The sequence below is a fragment of the Anopheles funestus genome, chromosome 3RL, assembly GCF_943734845.2.
Source record: "Anopheles funestus chromosome 3RL, idAnoFuneDA-416_04, whole genome shotgun sequence".
In the NCBI taxonomy this organism is placed as follows: Eukaryota; Metazoa; Arthropoda; class Insecta; order Diptera; family Culicidae; genus Anopheles; species Anopheles funestus.
Window position 1 is genome coordinate 51,489,143 of NC_064599.1, and position 15,658 is coordinate 51,504,800.

General features: G+C 39.7%; 2 protein-coding genes across 2 annotated transcripts in view; both read right to left on the bottom strand.

Moving 5' to 3' along the window:
• Positions 1–15,658, bottom strand: part of LOC125769622 (Krueppel-like factor luna) — a 136,436-nt gene that overhangs the window by 61,026 nt on the left and 59,752 nt on the right. The gene's annotated exons all lie outside the window — the stretch shown is intronic.
• LOC125769668 (ficolin-1-A) lies at positions 12,397–13,831 on the bottom strand. Its single transcript, XM_049438476.1, has 2 exons — positions 12,656–13,831; positions 12,397–12,582 (listed from the first exon to the last, which is right to left on the bottom strand). Exons 1-2 carry the CDS (start codon positions 13,366–13,368, stop codon positions 12,441–12,443), a joined length of 855 nt encoding a protein of 284 aa, XP_049294433.1. The 5' UTR covers positions 13,369–13,831; the 3' UTR covers positions 12,397–12,440.

Consider the following 15,658-nt stretch of genomic DNA (forward strand, 5'->3'; position numbering starts at 1 on the left):
TTACTTATTTACATATTTTTTTACCGCAATCCAGCCAGGAATGAAATAACATCACTCCTGCTATGATATATACAGCACCCATACCCGGCTTAAAAAAGAAGCAGATAATTCACGCTCAAAGAAGAGCAGAAAAAAGGGTCGTAAAAGTTCGCATAAAAAGAAGCCAATTCATGTGACTTGGACACATTTGGAAAAGTGGACCAAATTATCCAACTCATCTGCTTCGCATCGAACGTATACTAATGATTGCGTTTGTCCTGCGAATATCGGGCGCAAAAAATCGAATGATTTTACGAGCGAACGTTTGGAAACTATTGAGCGCCATTTTGCATCGTGATCGTTTCTTTTACGATGAGTTAATGGAAAAAAAACCAGGCCGCTGGAGTATATTTTTTAAGTGTTTGGTGTTATGATTAGTTAAATTGTTGCATGTTAGAGCTAGACTTTAAGTATGGAATCAAATGTAATGCATAAAATGTGAGTTTTATGATGCGCTAAGAAGTTTTTAAATGTTATAAACTGATTTGCATAACAATTCTAAGGCAGACTTGATCACTAAATACGTAAATAGTATATTAATAGTATATTATGGTGACGGCCACGGGGTGTATGTGTTAAACGGCGTCAGTTCAACACGGCAGGACCGGGTTCAAATCCCATCCGGATCGTTCCCCCGTACCAAGGACTGACTATCCGGCTATGTGGTAAAATAAGTCTATTAAAGTAAAACTGGCCGGCGTGACCTTAGAGGTCGTTAAGCCAAAAAAGAAAGCAGTATATTACTATAATAGTAATATAAGTAACACAACTACAATTAGTAGTAAAAATAGTAATATTTAAAAGTATTTTACTTTTCTTTGATAGATGATTTGATAGAACATAGAGAATATAGAAGAGCAACAAATAAATAAAATAACAAAATAATATTTATTTGATCCGCCTCGGATTCCACGTCGCATCAAATTAAAGAAGACTACAAATTAAAACCATTTGATTGTTGTAAATATACATACCAATTGCCAGTAAACTTGGACATTTTTGTAATTATTTTCTCCTTTTAAATAGACGAACATTTTTTTAAAATAAACTCTATCATTTACATCCAGAACAATTTGTTAAATTCCGTTCCATTTGATTAATTTTTTCTTGTCTTATTCTGTGTTCTGTGTTCTGTGTCTTAACAGTGTTTTGAACTGACTTTGAACCAAATTGACCAAATGACTTTGTAACCAAATTTATGCCGTTATGAAATATTGGCAGTAAATTAGTTTGAATCAATTTTATAATCACGTCCTTCTAAACTAAAGCTATTCGTTTCATGCGCTGTAAAAGCATTTCAAATAAGCCCGTTGAACCTTACACATTAATGTTTTTTCCCTTTTTTATTGCAAAAGTTTACATTCAATCATTGTACCAAATTGTCTAACAAATGGACAAAAAATAAAACTCTGGGCCGGGTCACTTTCGCTTTCGGGGTCACTTTTTCTTCACTTGAAATGGGTACAAAATGCTTTTCCCTAAACCCCCCCGCATTCGATCGACACTGCAGCGAGGTTTTACTTTTCATTGTACACTTCAATTTCGATCGCCTTACTTTGCGCGTAACTTATGGGAAGCTGTACATACAAGGATTTGAAAACCGAACGCACACCCGCACTTATGGGAGAAATACATTTCCATCGCTCGGTAACGACAATGTCGAATGTACTGGGGTAAGTAATTTACCACAGTTTGAGCGGAAAGTTCGCCACCACATTAACGGAACGGACAAGCACGCAGCCAAGGTTCGAGCGCATCATTTGGCAACGACCTTGTTTGGGGTGCTGGCGTATGTTTCATGGGAGGGAAGAGACTTCGATCGTAAATGACTTTAACGCGTTTGGCTTTACGTACAGCGGAACGGAAAGGGGTGGAAGAAAATAGGTGGTACCCGTAGTGAGAGACCTTTGGTTACGTTGTGTCCGGAGCGGTCAGTTTTTCCTTTCCGGCTAAAGTTCGACGAATAAGCGCAGGGAAGATGTTTCGCCCTAATTGACCCTCATCAGCAGAGCGGCTGATCTCTGCACAGGTCGTTGGGGCGGCCTTTATACGTGAGAACGCAAATCGATGCGCAACGCATCATCATCATCATCATCATCACTGGTGCGTTGTTGGGTTGTGGTCGGGAGTACATGCAAGACGCGGTAGGGTCTCCAAGATCCGTGATTGAAGTGGATGCGTGAGCAGCTTAGCATTACATGGGAAGGCAGAGACAAAAAAACCGTAAACTTCCAACGTAAAACGAACGCCTTTCGATAATTCCACATCCGACGAGCTTCTTCATCTTGTAGTAAGTTTGGGCTTGGTGGGTAGGTGGTTACCAGTAGCCAATGACAGGGGGAGGTGACAGAAAGCTACTTTCGGATTTTACCTTCCTTCCCTATGCTTCCATGGCGTGCTGTCTGTTTGAATTGAAAGTAAATTATGTTTCTACACTCATCGCAGTGCTTATTCGCGGTTGTGACAAGTTATCGCTATGCTGAGTCAATCAGACCAGTTAATTTTCCATCTGCATTCAATGTTAAGATTACAACTTTTACTAAAATTGATAAAAAAGCTAAGAGCTTAAAAAACGAAGAAGTGTAAAAAGTTTATGTTATACCTCTGGGACATATTTTGTTTATTGGAATTGTTTGAATTGCGACAATTTTTCGTAAGTTCCTTTCATGACAAATTCAAACCCGTTTTGGTTGTCTATTTCGGGAAGATAAAGGTTTCAATGATGTATGATATTTCTTTTAAAATGAATATATCGAGTTGTAACGAAGTTGCACTAAGAGTAAACTAATCTTGATATATCAACGCTTTAATTCAGTGTTCTCTAAAACATCCAGGTGTTCCATACATAATATGCAAGCAGTTACTGACTTATTAAAAAGAAAAACTTATAGTTTTACTCGTTTCTTTTACTTAAGGCAAACATTTTTTAAAAATTTCAAATCTAATTCGTTTAGCATTTAGCAAAATAGTCTTTCTTTGATTACTTATCAACGTGCTAGGAATGGGTTCAAATCTCAACTACAATGTGACTCAGACACGGGTTCAGCTACAGCTAACTAACTCACAGAAAGCCATATTAGGCAATATTGAAGATAATAGGCAAAGGATGTTCATTTCATCAATATTCAAAACATGTCCCGTCCTTGATATTACATGAACATAACTTTGTTATGTTGACAAACGAAATTGACATAAATGATTATTTTGATACGTTTAAAAAAAATATACAAAAGCAAATTTTCGGTTTTAATCAAAGCAAGTAACCAAACCGTCCGGATAAGTGAATGCGAAGAATTTCGAACCTGTTTTACCAGTAACCCCTAAAATAGCATCACTACCAACGCCCTGCATCGAAGCAGGTTTTGACGGTCAAGCGAAAGGATCTCCCTGAAATGCCTAAAAATAACCTTACGAAAGGTTCCGTTGCGTCTGGAGCAAAGCAGAATGTAAAAGGATCAACTTCCCACCATTATTATTAGCGAGAACTCGATCGCTTACCGATCGAGGAAAAATGCAATCGAAAAACGTACCCAAACCCAAACAAAATGCTTGAAATAATAAAACAAAGAATAAATGAGGGGAAAAAATCCCTCAATAGCCCAACAAAACGGGGCAGAAAGAACTTGCTGCGTGATAGTTGTTTATAACGCGCGCGAGCAAAGTAACGGCGCCTGCGGTTTTTGAATGGTGTGGTTCCCGAAACCGGTTACAACGTTCTGGGTTCCGACTTCCCCCAAAAAAGGAACACGCGAAGGACCGCAGCGTAAACAAAAGTAACACTGCGGCGCAGCGGTCTCCACCTTTCGGGTGGGGCCCGTTTGTTTTTGGTTGGGTTTTTAGGCTGGAAAGTGTGCGACAACAACCGCACCCGATCACCGGGATGCAGACCACAGACCGGTAGTTTTATTTTTGTCCATGGTCGTCAAGTAAACCGACCGAAAGAAAGGATCTGCTCTTGCTGTTGTTGCCAGTGGCCACGAGTAGTTATTCTTTCCTGTTTTTTTAAATTTGTTACATGAGTCATGTTTGTTTGGTTTTCATGCGTTTCGGTGGAAGGACAAAAGCAGACAACCACTCGCGTGTAGACAATTATTATAAATTACTTTTATTTTGCTCCCACAAGATGAAAAAATCGTCTGAATGAGCCAACTGTACACGCCTGTGGTTAACGAGATCAGTAAAAGTTGATCGCATGGAACCTCCTGGAGCGCGTAAACACTCGTGCCTTGCCCGCCGCGGAGCAATTTTTGGTGCCCCTGAGCGATGTGACCACGAATTGTTTACGCGCTTTATACACCACCCATAATAAATTGTGATTATCGCAATTGCAAAATGGTTCCTGTGCGTGCTCGAGCAGTGTTCTGGCGCAAATCCCCTCACACATCGTCTCTGCGTGAGCGCACGCTACGGTGAAAGGTGAGCAGACTGCGTGAGTTACATTAATTATGCGTATGCGTTCAGTGTACTTTTGGTACTAGATTTGTATTAGTACTTTAGTGAACAGCGAAATAAAATGACCTAGTTGTAATGAGATGCAATGGGCACACGCACACTGTCAGTGGTGACAATGGAAACAGAGACATGGAGACATTCACAATAAAAATGGTTTCCTCTTTCACTTTCTAGAGCATCTTACACTCAAGGAGCATCGCTTTTTGGGGGGTTCACAGATTTGACGTACACCCTCATGCTTTCGTCCTCGGTATTTGCTAACTACCATTGCGGTCAGAGAATGGAAGGACCTTTTCCGCCTGCAGAAGGGGAGTGAAAGTGATGAACGGTTTGATGGTCGTCTTTTAATGGTCTTTCGAAGATACGTACATTATAATTGAAGCTAATTAGCTGTGACAGATGGGTGTTGGAGAAGGTCCGAAACTGGACACCGTCATGCAGCATCGAACTTGGTTTTTACGATGAGCGGGAAGCACGTGAAAGATGTAAGTGGAAAACAGTGATGTTGTATAATAAACAAAAGTATGTAATTGGAACAGTGAATCGAGTAGATGATTGATTGAAAAGAGAAGAGAACATAGAGTTGAGTTAAATGAGGTATTATCAAGCAAAACGATTAAAAACGGTAGAATTGAAATAGTCAATGAATTGGATAAAAAGGATAGGATCTTATAGATAAAATACAATATATTTTATGCAGTAAACAATTAATGCACAGTGACACAAGACATAAACAGTAAAAAAACTGCGCAAAAAGCATAAACTAAAATAGAAATAAACTAAATAAATTAACTGATCCAGAACGAAATTTTGAATTTTATGAAGGGTAAAATATGTAAATATCTGGTGCAGGTTAATTATAGAATCAATAACTGTACATTTTCTGGGGCGGCCCGGTGGTGCATGTGAAAAACGGCGCCCGTCCACACGGCAGGGACCGGGTTCATATCCCATCCGGACCGTCTCCCCGTAGCATGGATTGACTATCCTGCTACGTGGTAAAATAAGTCTTGATACGGCCAGGCCGTTCTAACCGAGCAAAAAAAAAAAAAAAAAAAAAAAACTGTACATTTTCTATTAGCAGTGGTCAAACTTAGGATTTCTTTTCGAAAATTAGTTATGTTTAATAGAAAAATAAGAAAAAGCATATAGTTCTCACAAGCAGATCACAATGGCGATAATTTTCAAAGTAGATAAAGAACAACTGAAAACAATTGCTTCAAGGTTACTACTGCAGGATGGGTGCAGTTGGTGTATGACGAACGAATGACACTCCTCTTTCAAAACATTATGCATACGAATAGCCACCGTTAAGATTTACGTTGAAAAGGAAACATTATACAAACGTAAATCGAACAGTAAGCAAGCACAGGACAAACGCACTCATCACGCCCGCAAGCAACGCGTGTCCTCACGCACTAAAGCGTTATAAATCGCACCATGCGTTCCATTGTGTCCTCTCTCTATCTCTCTCTCTCTCTCTGTTTCGTGATGAATCAAACGAAAAATCTGGCCGCCCGGCGTTCGATTAGATCGCGTTGATATACACGTCCATTGTTGTGACAGGCCTGATCAGGCCGCGGTGGTACGGTTGTGCGAGGGTTCCAGCAGCAATGCCGGTATTCTCTAAGCGTACCGTATCGCAGAGGATCCCCCGTTATGAGAAACCTGCTGCCACTAATGCTCTTGATGCTAATTCCGTTAAACAGTTATTAACACGCGTGCGTATGTGCGTGGCGTATAGAAAAGGGAGCAGCAAGCCAGCGCATGCGGTTTCCGTCATTTGGCGTAAAGGCGGCCGGCAGTCAGTTTTAGCCGTGTCATGCTGGAAGCAAAACTCCACCGGTGGACGGAATATGGTTCACAGCCGGTCGGCTTTTGGATTTCCATCACAGTGACACGCCTCACCGTTGCCTTTAAAAAGAGAGGCACAAAAAGACTTCTTGCCGCCGAAGGTTTGGCCCGGGCCGTTGCTGCTGTGGTGTCGGTGGCTGTGGTTTTTGCCGCACGGGTTGCGTTTTTAATTTGTTCAATCAATTGTGCCGCCCAAGACACCGACTCCGGGCGCAAATATGCGGAACATGCTGTTGTTCAAAGGAACTGCCAACGGCTGTGCATGCATTCCGGTAATGTTTGCTTTGGTGAGCCGAATCGCTGAAATGCGTGTGGGCTGGGTTTTAGCTGAGGTTTAGTTGTTTGATTTAGTGTATTTTCTGTGTTTTTTAGTTAACACAGGTGACAATGATTCTGTTATTTCCAAGACGAATAAAGTATTTTTTATCTGAATTTGTTTTATTTAACATTCAGGTACTTTTTTACTTTTATGTAATAATTGAATTATATTGCTTGAATTCAAATCAACTCCGATCTGTAAAACGAACGTATGTTTTAACTATCTGGTTACATACTGCAGCCACATCTAGCTGAAAAATATAAAGTTGGTGCTCTCGAGGAAGTCCAGTGGAAAGATTTAAAAACTTGGAGACTTTGACTTTGAGAACTGTTGTGCAATTGATATTGGCTACTCAATGCTGGAGACTTAAATTTGATAGACAACGAATGTCTTAGGCATTTGCTAATGTGTAGGATTTTCTCATTTACACTTGATAGCCTAATTTGAGTACTAAACTCCGGGTATATGAAATGGTTTTTGAATTTGTATGAGATTACACATGAATTCCACAACTATTCAGAACATATGAAAAAGGATCAACTTTAATAAACCAACATTGCCCACATCAATCAAGAATATGCATGGATATTGTTTGGTATCCTGCATGCGTTTCGAATAGTACTATCCTCAATGTTGTAAGTAAAATTTCGATTAAGCAAACGTATGTTCAGAAATAATAATATGAAAACCTTTGTAATTTAAGATTGTTTTAAACGATCTAATGTGAGATTTGATTGTTGGACTAATATAATTGTTTATCTTGTGTTTGAATAAAGCAGCACTTCTACAAAATAAATTGTGACCTCACTAGTTGGGATGGGATTGCTTACCAACTAGCGTGACGTCAGAGATGCAAAACTGTTAGATTTAATTAAAAACAAATCATGCTTATCTTGGCAGATATAAAAGATGGATTACGATGAGAAAAGCTCTCTCTTGTTATAATCCGCGGAAAAGGGCAATAAGTTTTGAACGCGGTTCATCAATAACAACGCGCAGTTAGAAGTATTTTCCGTAACATCCGATAGTTTGTAACATATAGATAAACTTATCTTTCTACAATGTTCCAATAAAATAAACCATGTTACTCTTTATTAACCATCAAACAGTTACATTTTCATAACAAAATGTTTAATAATTAACTTTAAAATGTTCTAGCTACCTACTTAGTATTCGCTAAGGAGTTTATGAAACTCATCTCCAAAGCAAAACTTAAAATATCTAAACAAACCAATAAATGACAACTTTGGAATCGAGCGATCGATTATCGCCCAAAACATAGGCGTTCACTTTCATTTAAAGATGTCGATGACGCTCGTTTCTTCCATGGTCGTGGTGATTCATTTCAGTACCTTCCTACAAATGCAATCGCAATCTTTTTGAAGCGATAGATGTTCATCAGCACCAGAAGAAACACACGACGAAACTCGCCATTGATGGACATAATGGTCTTTAATTAATTTATGATTGCTAGGAAACAATCGAACCATCAGCTACTCGTAAAAGAGAGGCGATCGTGAAGATCACAGGAGAAGAGGCTCATGTCAACTGTCTTCCTTGTGTAGTAAGCGTGTATACGTCGTAGAAACAAAAACCAGGATCGTTTGAAGGTAAAACATTTTCTCAGCCAAATCGATCCATAGAGTGCAAAGGAAAGAATGCCGGGCGCCGTCCGCCACAAAACCGATCACTAAACGGGAAAGTAGTCAGGTGAGGTGAACCAACCAGCACGAAGGTGAGATGACTTGGTGATTTATGGAAATATTGTTCTACACATTCGGTTCGAGTTTGGTTCGAAAAACGCTTCTCGTGATGGTTTAGCCGATCCGGTGTGTGAAGGCAGCTAAAGCTTTCTCTTTTGTTACGCTCAACTACAGATCGTGAGGTGGTGCGTTTGGACCGTGGATCCTTGAGGCAGTCAACACGCGGAAGAATACGTATGTATGGATCTTTCACTTGGGAACCGAGAGTTTCAATCTGTCTTCTCATGTGCTACATGTGCCCGGTCCAAAGGCAATCCGTAAGTTTGACCGTAGAATCTGCAGAAATGAATCACTCTGCCCAAGGCGCAGCGATGCCGAGTGGAAGTGATGGTTGCCGAGAAGCGAGAATTGTCACCACATATTTGTTCGAATAGCTTCTCTGTACCGTGCCTCAGAGACCTTCTCATCACAATCTCCTCCGTTTGTGCACAAAAAGCGGATTGAATGTTGAATGACCTGCGGTAATGCTGAGGTTCCGCATGTGTTGCTTGGACAGTTTATGCAACCGCATAGCAGTGGTTTTTGTGTAACACGAGTGTACTACTTTATTGTCGCTCGTGGTGGTACATAGGTTTTCCAACAAATCACTCCATGGACTAAGACCACAGTCACAGCTGTATTTGCTCTTGTTAGTTCATGCAATGTTTATGAGTCGTCTATAGCTAAAGATATTATTTTCATCGCTTTTTAGTTTATCAAATTGCTTAAACTGCTTGATAAAATATTTTTAAATTCTGGTATTGTTTTGTTAACTGAAAAACTGATGAAAGTTTTAAGTTAACGATGGCTTTTAAATACATTTTGTTATTTGTTGCATTTAGCAGAGAGATCAGGAAATAATTATTGACATTAATCAGTTTTGATTGTTTGTAACAGCATGCATTTTAAGGTTGTACTCGAAGATCGCTTGTACTTGTCTGGTTCAAACGAAAACACCCATATTCATCATTCTAACAGCCACCAAAAACTGCACAACATAATTAGGTTCCGACATGAATGAAAAACATTTTAAAAAAGAACTACACCGTAGTAATGAACATTCATCCGTAACCCTGACGGTGACGAAACTCACTTGTCTAAAGATCCTCACCTAACCTCCACCCAGCAGAATGACCAAACAAGGGAACCCAAACGGTAAGCAACACCACAAGACCTTCTGGCTGTTGCTGGTTCCCGTAGATGGAAGTTCTAACACCTCGGCACGTTGGTACGTGGCTCTGTACGTCGTCTGTTCGAACTAATTACTTCGAGGTCAGCTTGGAAACAGCGTTCCAGACAACTGGGTCGGATTTATTACCGCTAATGAGTGCAGGCGTGTACGGTTAGGCGTGGTGTATCGTCGAGTACGTCCTAGTAATCAAAAGGAGTTTCTTCTGATCGGGAGCTACACACAAAAGCCCTACCGATTTTAAAGAGGGGTGTGTGTGTGAGCGCACACCATTAACTTAGCTTCATTTCGAGCACGTTGGGGTCGGAGGTCATGCTTCCTTGCGGCTCACATGTCTCGGCAAGACTCGATGAGCTTTTATGTACTCCGCAAGTATCCTAAAATGCGCACCCTGTTCCTGAGAGCTCTCGTAGGGTTTGGAAAGGAATTGGTTTGCAGTAGGTGCTACAGGCGATCTTTCGGACGGGCTATTAAACTTCCGTTTTTGGTCAGCGGTCTGACCCTCGGATCAGCCCCAGTAACCCCAAATCAACAGGGCATTCAAACAGACTGCCCTTTCCACCATCCGAGGCGTATCGACGATCGCGCGGGACGATTAACTCATTAGTGGTGTTTGCTCTTTTTTGTGTTGCAGCTCTGTTGTTCGTCATCTTGATGACTGCGAGACACGAAGACACTTTATCATTGACGCTTTCCACGAGATGCAGTAGTATTCGACGGGGTTTGAGCTTCCTTACCTGGGAAAGAAAGAAGAACAGAGAAACAAAGTACGGGGTTAGAGGAGCCGATCAATCATTAGTTTCTAGCGGGGTGTGTGCGTGAAGGAAACAGATTTTATGCCGACCGTAAACATTGTGAACCGCCGTTTGCGTGTACGCCGGTGTCTTAGGCGGTCGAAGGTGTCCGCTACCGGTGACACCGTGCGAAGACAGCAAAGCGTCCAGGGCTCCTCCATCAGATCGATCGTAGCGCAATTAATTAAATTAATCAAAAAGTAGAGCTAAATGATATTTAATTATACTACCACGACGAGCCCCACACGATTGGCATTGGAACAGCTGGTGGAGAGTGGACTGCAGCAACCGGGAGACTACTGACTGGTAGCGCAGCGATCTTGCGTACCGTCTTGGGTCTTGGGCATAACCTGAGTTCCATCTGTGTGTCTTAATTCTTCGACCAGTGAATGCTCGCCTCCGAATCGAATCAATTGCTAACCTAGAAGTCACCCTTATAAACCGTCGCCTCGAATATCGATGAGGAGAGGTTAATTATCGAAATCATTATCGGACCCGGTACGATCGGATGTCGTGAATGGCATATAAAAAAAGGAGAAAAAAAACACAAGATCCTATCTCGATCACGCACGCTTTTTGCACGCACGCAATGCGACATACCACGGAGCATTGGGTATTTTGGCCGGGTTGTAGCTTCAAGTAATGTTCCGTGCCTAGTTCTGATACCTTTTAGAAGTAGGCTGTCTTACGTTTCGTTAAAGTATTACGCCAGCCATCTAGAGACGCCCCTTAATGACGGATCGAAAAGAGACGCACCGTTATAGTATATCGACCGTGCACCCCCTAGAGAAGATCTCATTACGTGCATAAACCGTCGCGTCCAAAGAGCCGTTGTGTTATCAATAAAAGTACTGCTAGCATCGACGCATTCGGAGGGAGGTTTCACCGATGGAAATCAATTTTACGCCCTATTTAATGGGTTTCGAGTGATCGGTACGGCGTGGCGATTAAATACTCAAGTGTACACCTTCCAAACTGAAAGGTCACTCAAACCCGACGAGATTAAGATAGTGAACGTTTGTGGTTGAAACGTTTTGTTTTGTTGCTGCGGTGTGTTAGATGACGTGCAGAAAGAATGCCTTTCGCCGGGATGGCCCGATTGACGCATGGGTACGCAATACCGCAAACATTAAAAAAGAAAACAAAAGCCTCAACACGACTCATCTGCCTTTTTGGTAAGTGATCTTTTCTGGGGGAGGTACACTCTGAAACGTTCGTCCAAAATATTGTGGGCAAAAATTTGGCCTGGTCATCGATCGTAGATCGCTCTTTTGTTATATGCGTGGTGTTTTGAACGTTAAACTAGTAAACACAATCAAAGTTTCGCATCTTTCGCAGTAAAAAAAAACACAACGTATAAGCATATGAATGTCTGTCTGCAACAGCAGTCACCGATCAACCGGCGAAGAAAGGCGGAGAAGTGTAAATTTAATTGGGTATCTTCGTAACACCATCTCTGGAACAGTTGTCCACGATCTTGTGACGCGTTTAGGCTTCGTGGGTGGCACCATTTTGCCATTTACTTTGAAATGAGCTCCAATTAGCGGGAGGGAAAAGGCAAAACATGGAATATCTCTTGTATTAGTGAACGGAAGAGAAACGAAGGAATAGGGGGTAGATGCTTTTGTAAAAGACTTCAAGCTTTGTTTCGACTTCAGAAGGGAAGCTTTTCGTGAGGTTCGTGGCTTTTGATGGTGTCGAGCTGGGAGGTGTTGTATTTTTAAAAAGTTATGAAAGTCATTGAAGGCAGTTGCGAAAACTGTGATGATCATTGAAATTGTACAAATATGGAAGTAATGCAAATTGTTCATTCTTTTATTTATTTATTTATAATTAATTATTACGGCTTCGGACCATTGTTCATACTTTTACTATGTACACAAAATATTTTTTTTTATTTTTACTGCACAAACACTGCAGAAGTTTTCGATTAGTTTAATCTTTCGAAGAAAATATACAAAACACTCTTTTGTTTCTTTGAATGAATAAAATTAAATTAATCTATAATAAAATTTAAAGAAATATTTCCTCAGACTGCCAAGTGATTACTGTTATCCTTTGGTGCGAAGCGCATACGGTCGCACCATCATTTTGGTCTCCTTCAGTGAGTAGTAATATCCTCGGAAATAGTACCAATGTATACCTTTATTTGAACTTTGTTTTCCACTTTTGTGGTACATACCATTCAAATTGCTAAAATGAGAAGAATTCTGGTTTTATATAATTGCGTATCTCGTATCTTTCAGAACATGTAAACTAGTCGTACCTTTGATAACAGGTAGAGTGCCATCCACCACTGGCAAATATACTAGCGCATTCTCCAGCGTTATCCTGATCGGGAGTAGCAAATTTGTATTTTAGCTGAGGGCTTAAGGAATCTCCCACGATGCCAGTATGTACGCCAAGCGACAGTAGTGCATACTTTTCAGCCTCGTTACCAATCTTGAAGTTATCGTACTTTGCATATGCTGTCACTCCTTCAAAGTCTTTCATCACAATCAGCAACTCATGCCGTTCGGTGTCTAAAATTTTCTTAAGCTTCTCCAAACCCAGCCAATGCTCGCGACGAATGTCACCGAATCCGTGCTTGTATGCAGTCCAGTTACGATTAAAATCGACTGAACCATCAAATCTTCTCTGGAAGACGGTCCAATTACTTCCATATCCATGATTGTTTGAACCATCACGATACACTTCAAACGATGTATTGGAGGACGGAATAAGATTCACAAAATATACACCTGATTCTTGGTTCATGAGCATGTCGGCAACTGCTGTTTTTAGGTTATTGATTTCATTCCGATTGTGTTTTATGTTCAGCTGTAGATCATCCAGTTGTTTTTGCATTCGTGATTCGAATGCTTCCAATTGTGCCTGCAGCAGTTCAAACCCAAAACCCGTTGTCGTTGATGCAGCTCGCGGTTCTGCTGTCATAACACTGCCGATCACTGCAACTATTATTACGTAGACGAATTGCATCTTGTAACTCAGAATACTTCGATGAAAATTCCTTTCGTTTGAACTTTTTGCTCCGTTGTCTTCAACAGTTCGTAGATGACTGAATGTTGAACAGATAACGAATGCTAATAAACATTGCTACTGATTTTCCAATCTCGAATCGGTATTTCCAAGATGAGCTCCATTGGTAGCTTTATCAACAAGCGTTAATGGTTTTGAGCAAACATCATTCTCGTTCATTCGGGCAGGGCAGTGGCTGGCAAATTTCTTGAAGCAAAGAACCAAACGCTATAAAAATGCATAAGGAATGGTTTTATTTAATCCAAATATTGAAAATTGATAGCAACTGCATTCGGCTCCTTGGCACATTCATTGAGGGTCTTCGTGAAAAAACTATTCATCTCAAACTTGTTCAAATTTATCACAATTAAATAATAAAAACTAGAGATTCCTACCGCTTACCAGTTATTTAATACTTATACTGTACTGTAAATTTGTTAACACATCAAAAGAAGTAAAAAGATTTCTTAATAATTATAAGTTGATAGTAATAAGTTTTATAGAATCCAAGAGTTTACAACTCCTTATTGCTCAAAACTTTAAAAAGGGAAAAAAATTGAATTCATCTCAAAATTTTAAATTTTATTAAGTTGATATACATTTTTCAATAAAAGGTGAAGTATATGCTAAATTTTCAACGAATAATTCCAAATATATTTTTTTTATTTGGCTGTTTACGTCAAGAAGTTTGAAAACCACTGGACTCAGGCAATCAGTGATTAACTGATTAAAGGCCAGAGTTTAACTGCTAATGCATGTAATATTTAAAATTCGTCAAAAAAACTGCAGTCAATCATTTGTCGTCAATTCATTCATTGCCATAATTTGTAGTTTAATTGCAGTGAACTCAACAATAACTGAGAGTGATAAGAATTGTTTCAATATTGAAAACAGTGCAAATAACTATTTTTAGTATGAACCTATCTACTCAGCCACGCCTAATATAATCTAGTTTGCAATAATTGTAAGTCAATTTTAAATTATGATTAAGCCAAAAGGTTTCAAATCATTAGTTGAATGTTTTTAAAGTGAATATGTGAATATATGATAAGTGAAGTGTATAATAATAAAAATGTTTTTTTTAAACTATGTATTGATTATTTCAAATAACTGCCATCTTGAACATTTATTGTTAGTCACAACAAACCTACACAAAGTATAACAAATATTACACCATCCGTTTTTGTAAGAATTCTTGGATTCTATTACATTCGTTGTTATTTTTTTACCGATATTTTCTTTTCCTACATGACATCATTTTGATCCCACCAGCGGAGGGTGTAATATTCAATTTGAAACCTTGTCAACTAACCCATCGCAATAAGACCGCGTCAAACTGATGCGTGAGAATTGCCATCAACATCGAACGATTATGCCTAGAGCAATGAGCAGCAAAAACAACTGTAACGAATCTCCAGGTGCCGGACGAAAAAGTGTCAATCGTGTGTCAATCGACGTATGGCTCAATACTACTCCCATGCGTTTCGTATGGTTGGTAATTGGATTAAAACTGAGTGCCAAAAAAAAAAGCAGGGAACGGAATCACATTTTCATAGCACATTTAAACTTCCACTCGTACGAAACCCTAACCTTAGAAACGTGTAACGAAGCAGCGTAATCGATCCATTAGTGACGAGTTGGAACTTTTTGTATAATTATCTAATTTAATTTTACGTTTTTTTGTATCACCACTTTAGCTTACAGGTGGACCGGGATTTTTTGTTAGCCTTTACATTCGACCTCAGCCGAGCCAACTAAGCGACCTAGCTGACTGAAAATGGGCTGTCCTGTTGGTTCAGTAATTGCGTCTAATTTGTATGAAATTCACTTAAAAGGAAATCCATTTCCATGCTACTGTAGGGAATGGAAGTGGTCTGCACGAATAGGAGGTGTGAGAAAAAGGGCGATTCGAGGTAATAAGAAGTTGTAGCATTCCTTATCACACATAGCGCGGCTCTTGGACGGGTTTAACTTGCTATAAGTTTGTGATCTGGAATTTGGTAATGTTTCCATGCGTGAAAGTTTTATATTTTTCTAGCTTTTTACGGATAATTTCATTCCAAAGATTATTTTCCACAGTTTGGTAAAAATCAATGCAACAAAAATTTGGCTATAACTGAAGCGAATTGTTAGCCTTTTTAACACTTTATGATTTTATACAATGATGGTAATAACATTGTAAGCTACCACTACATGTGGTTTCTTATCACGTAAATGAGAACGAAAGGATATTTACTAGAAAATATTTAAA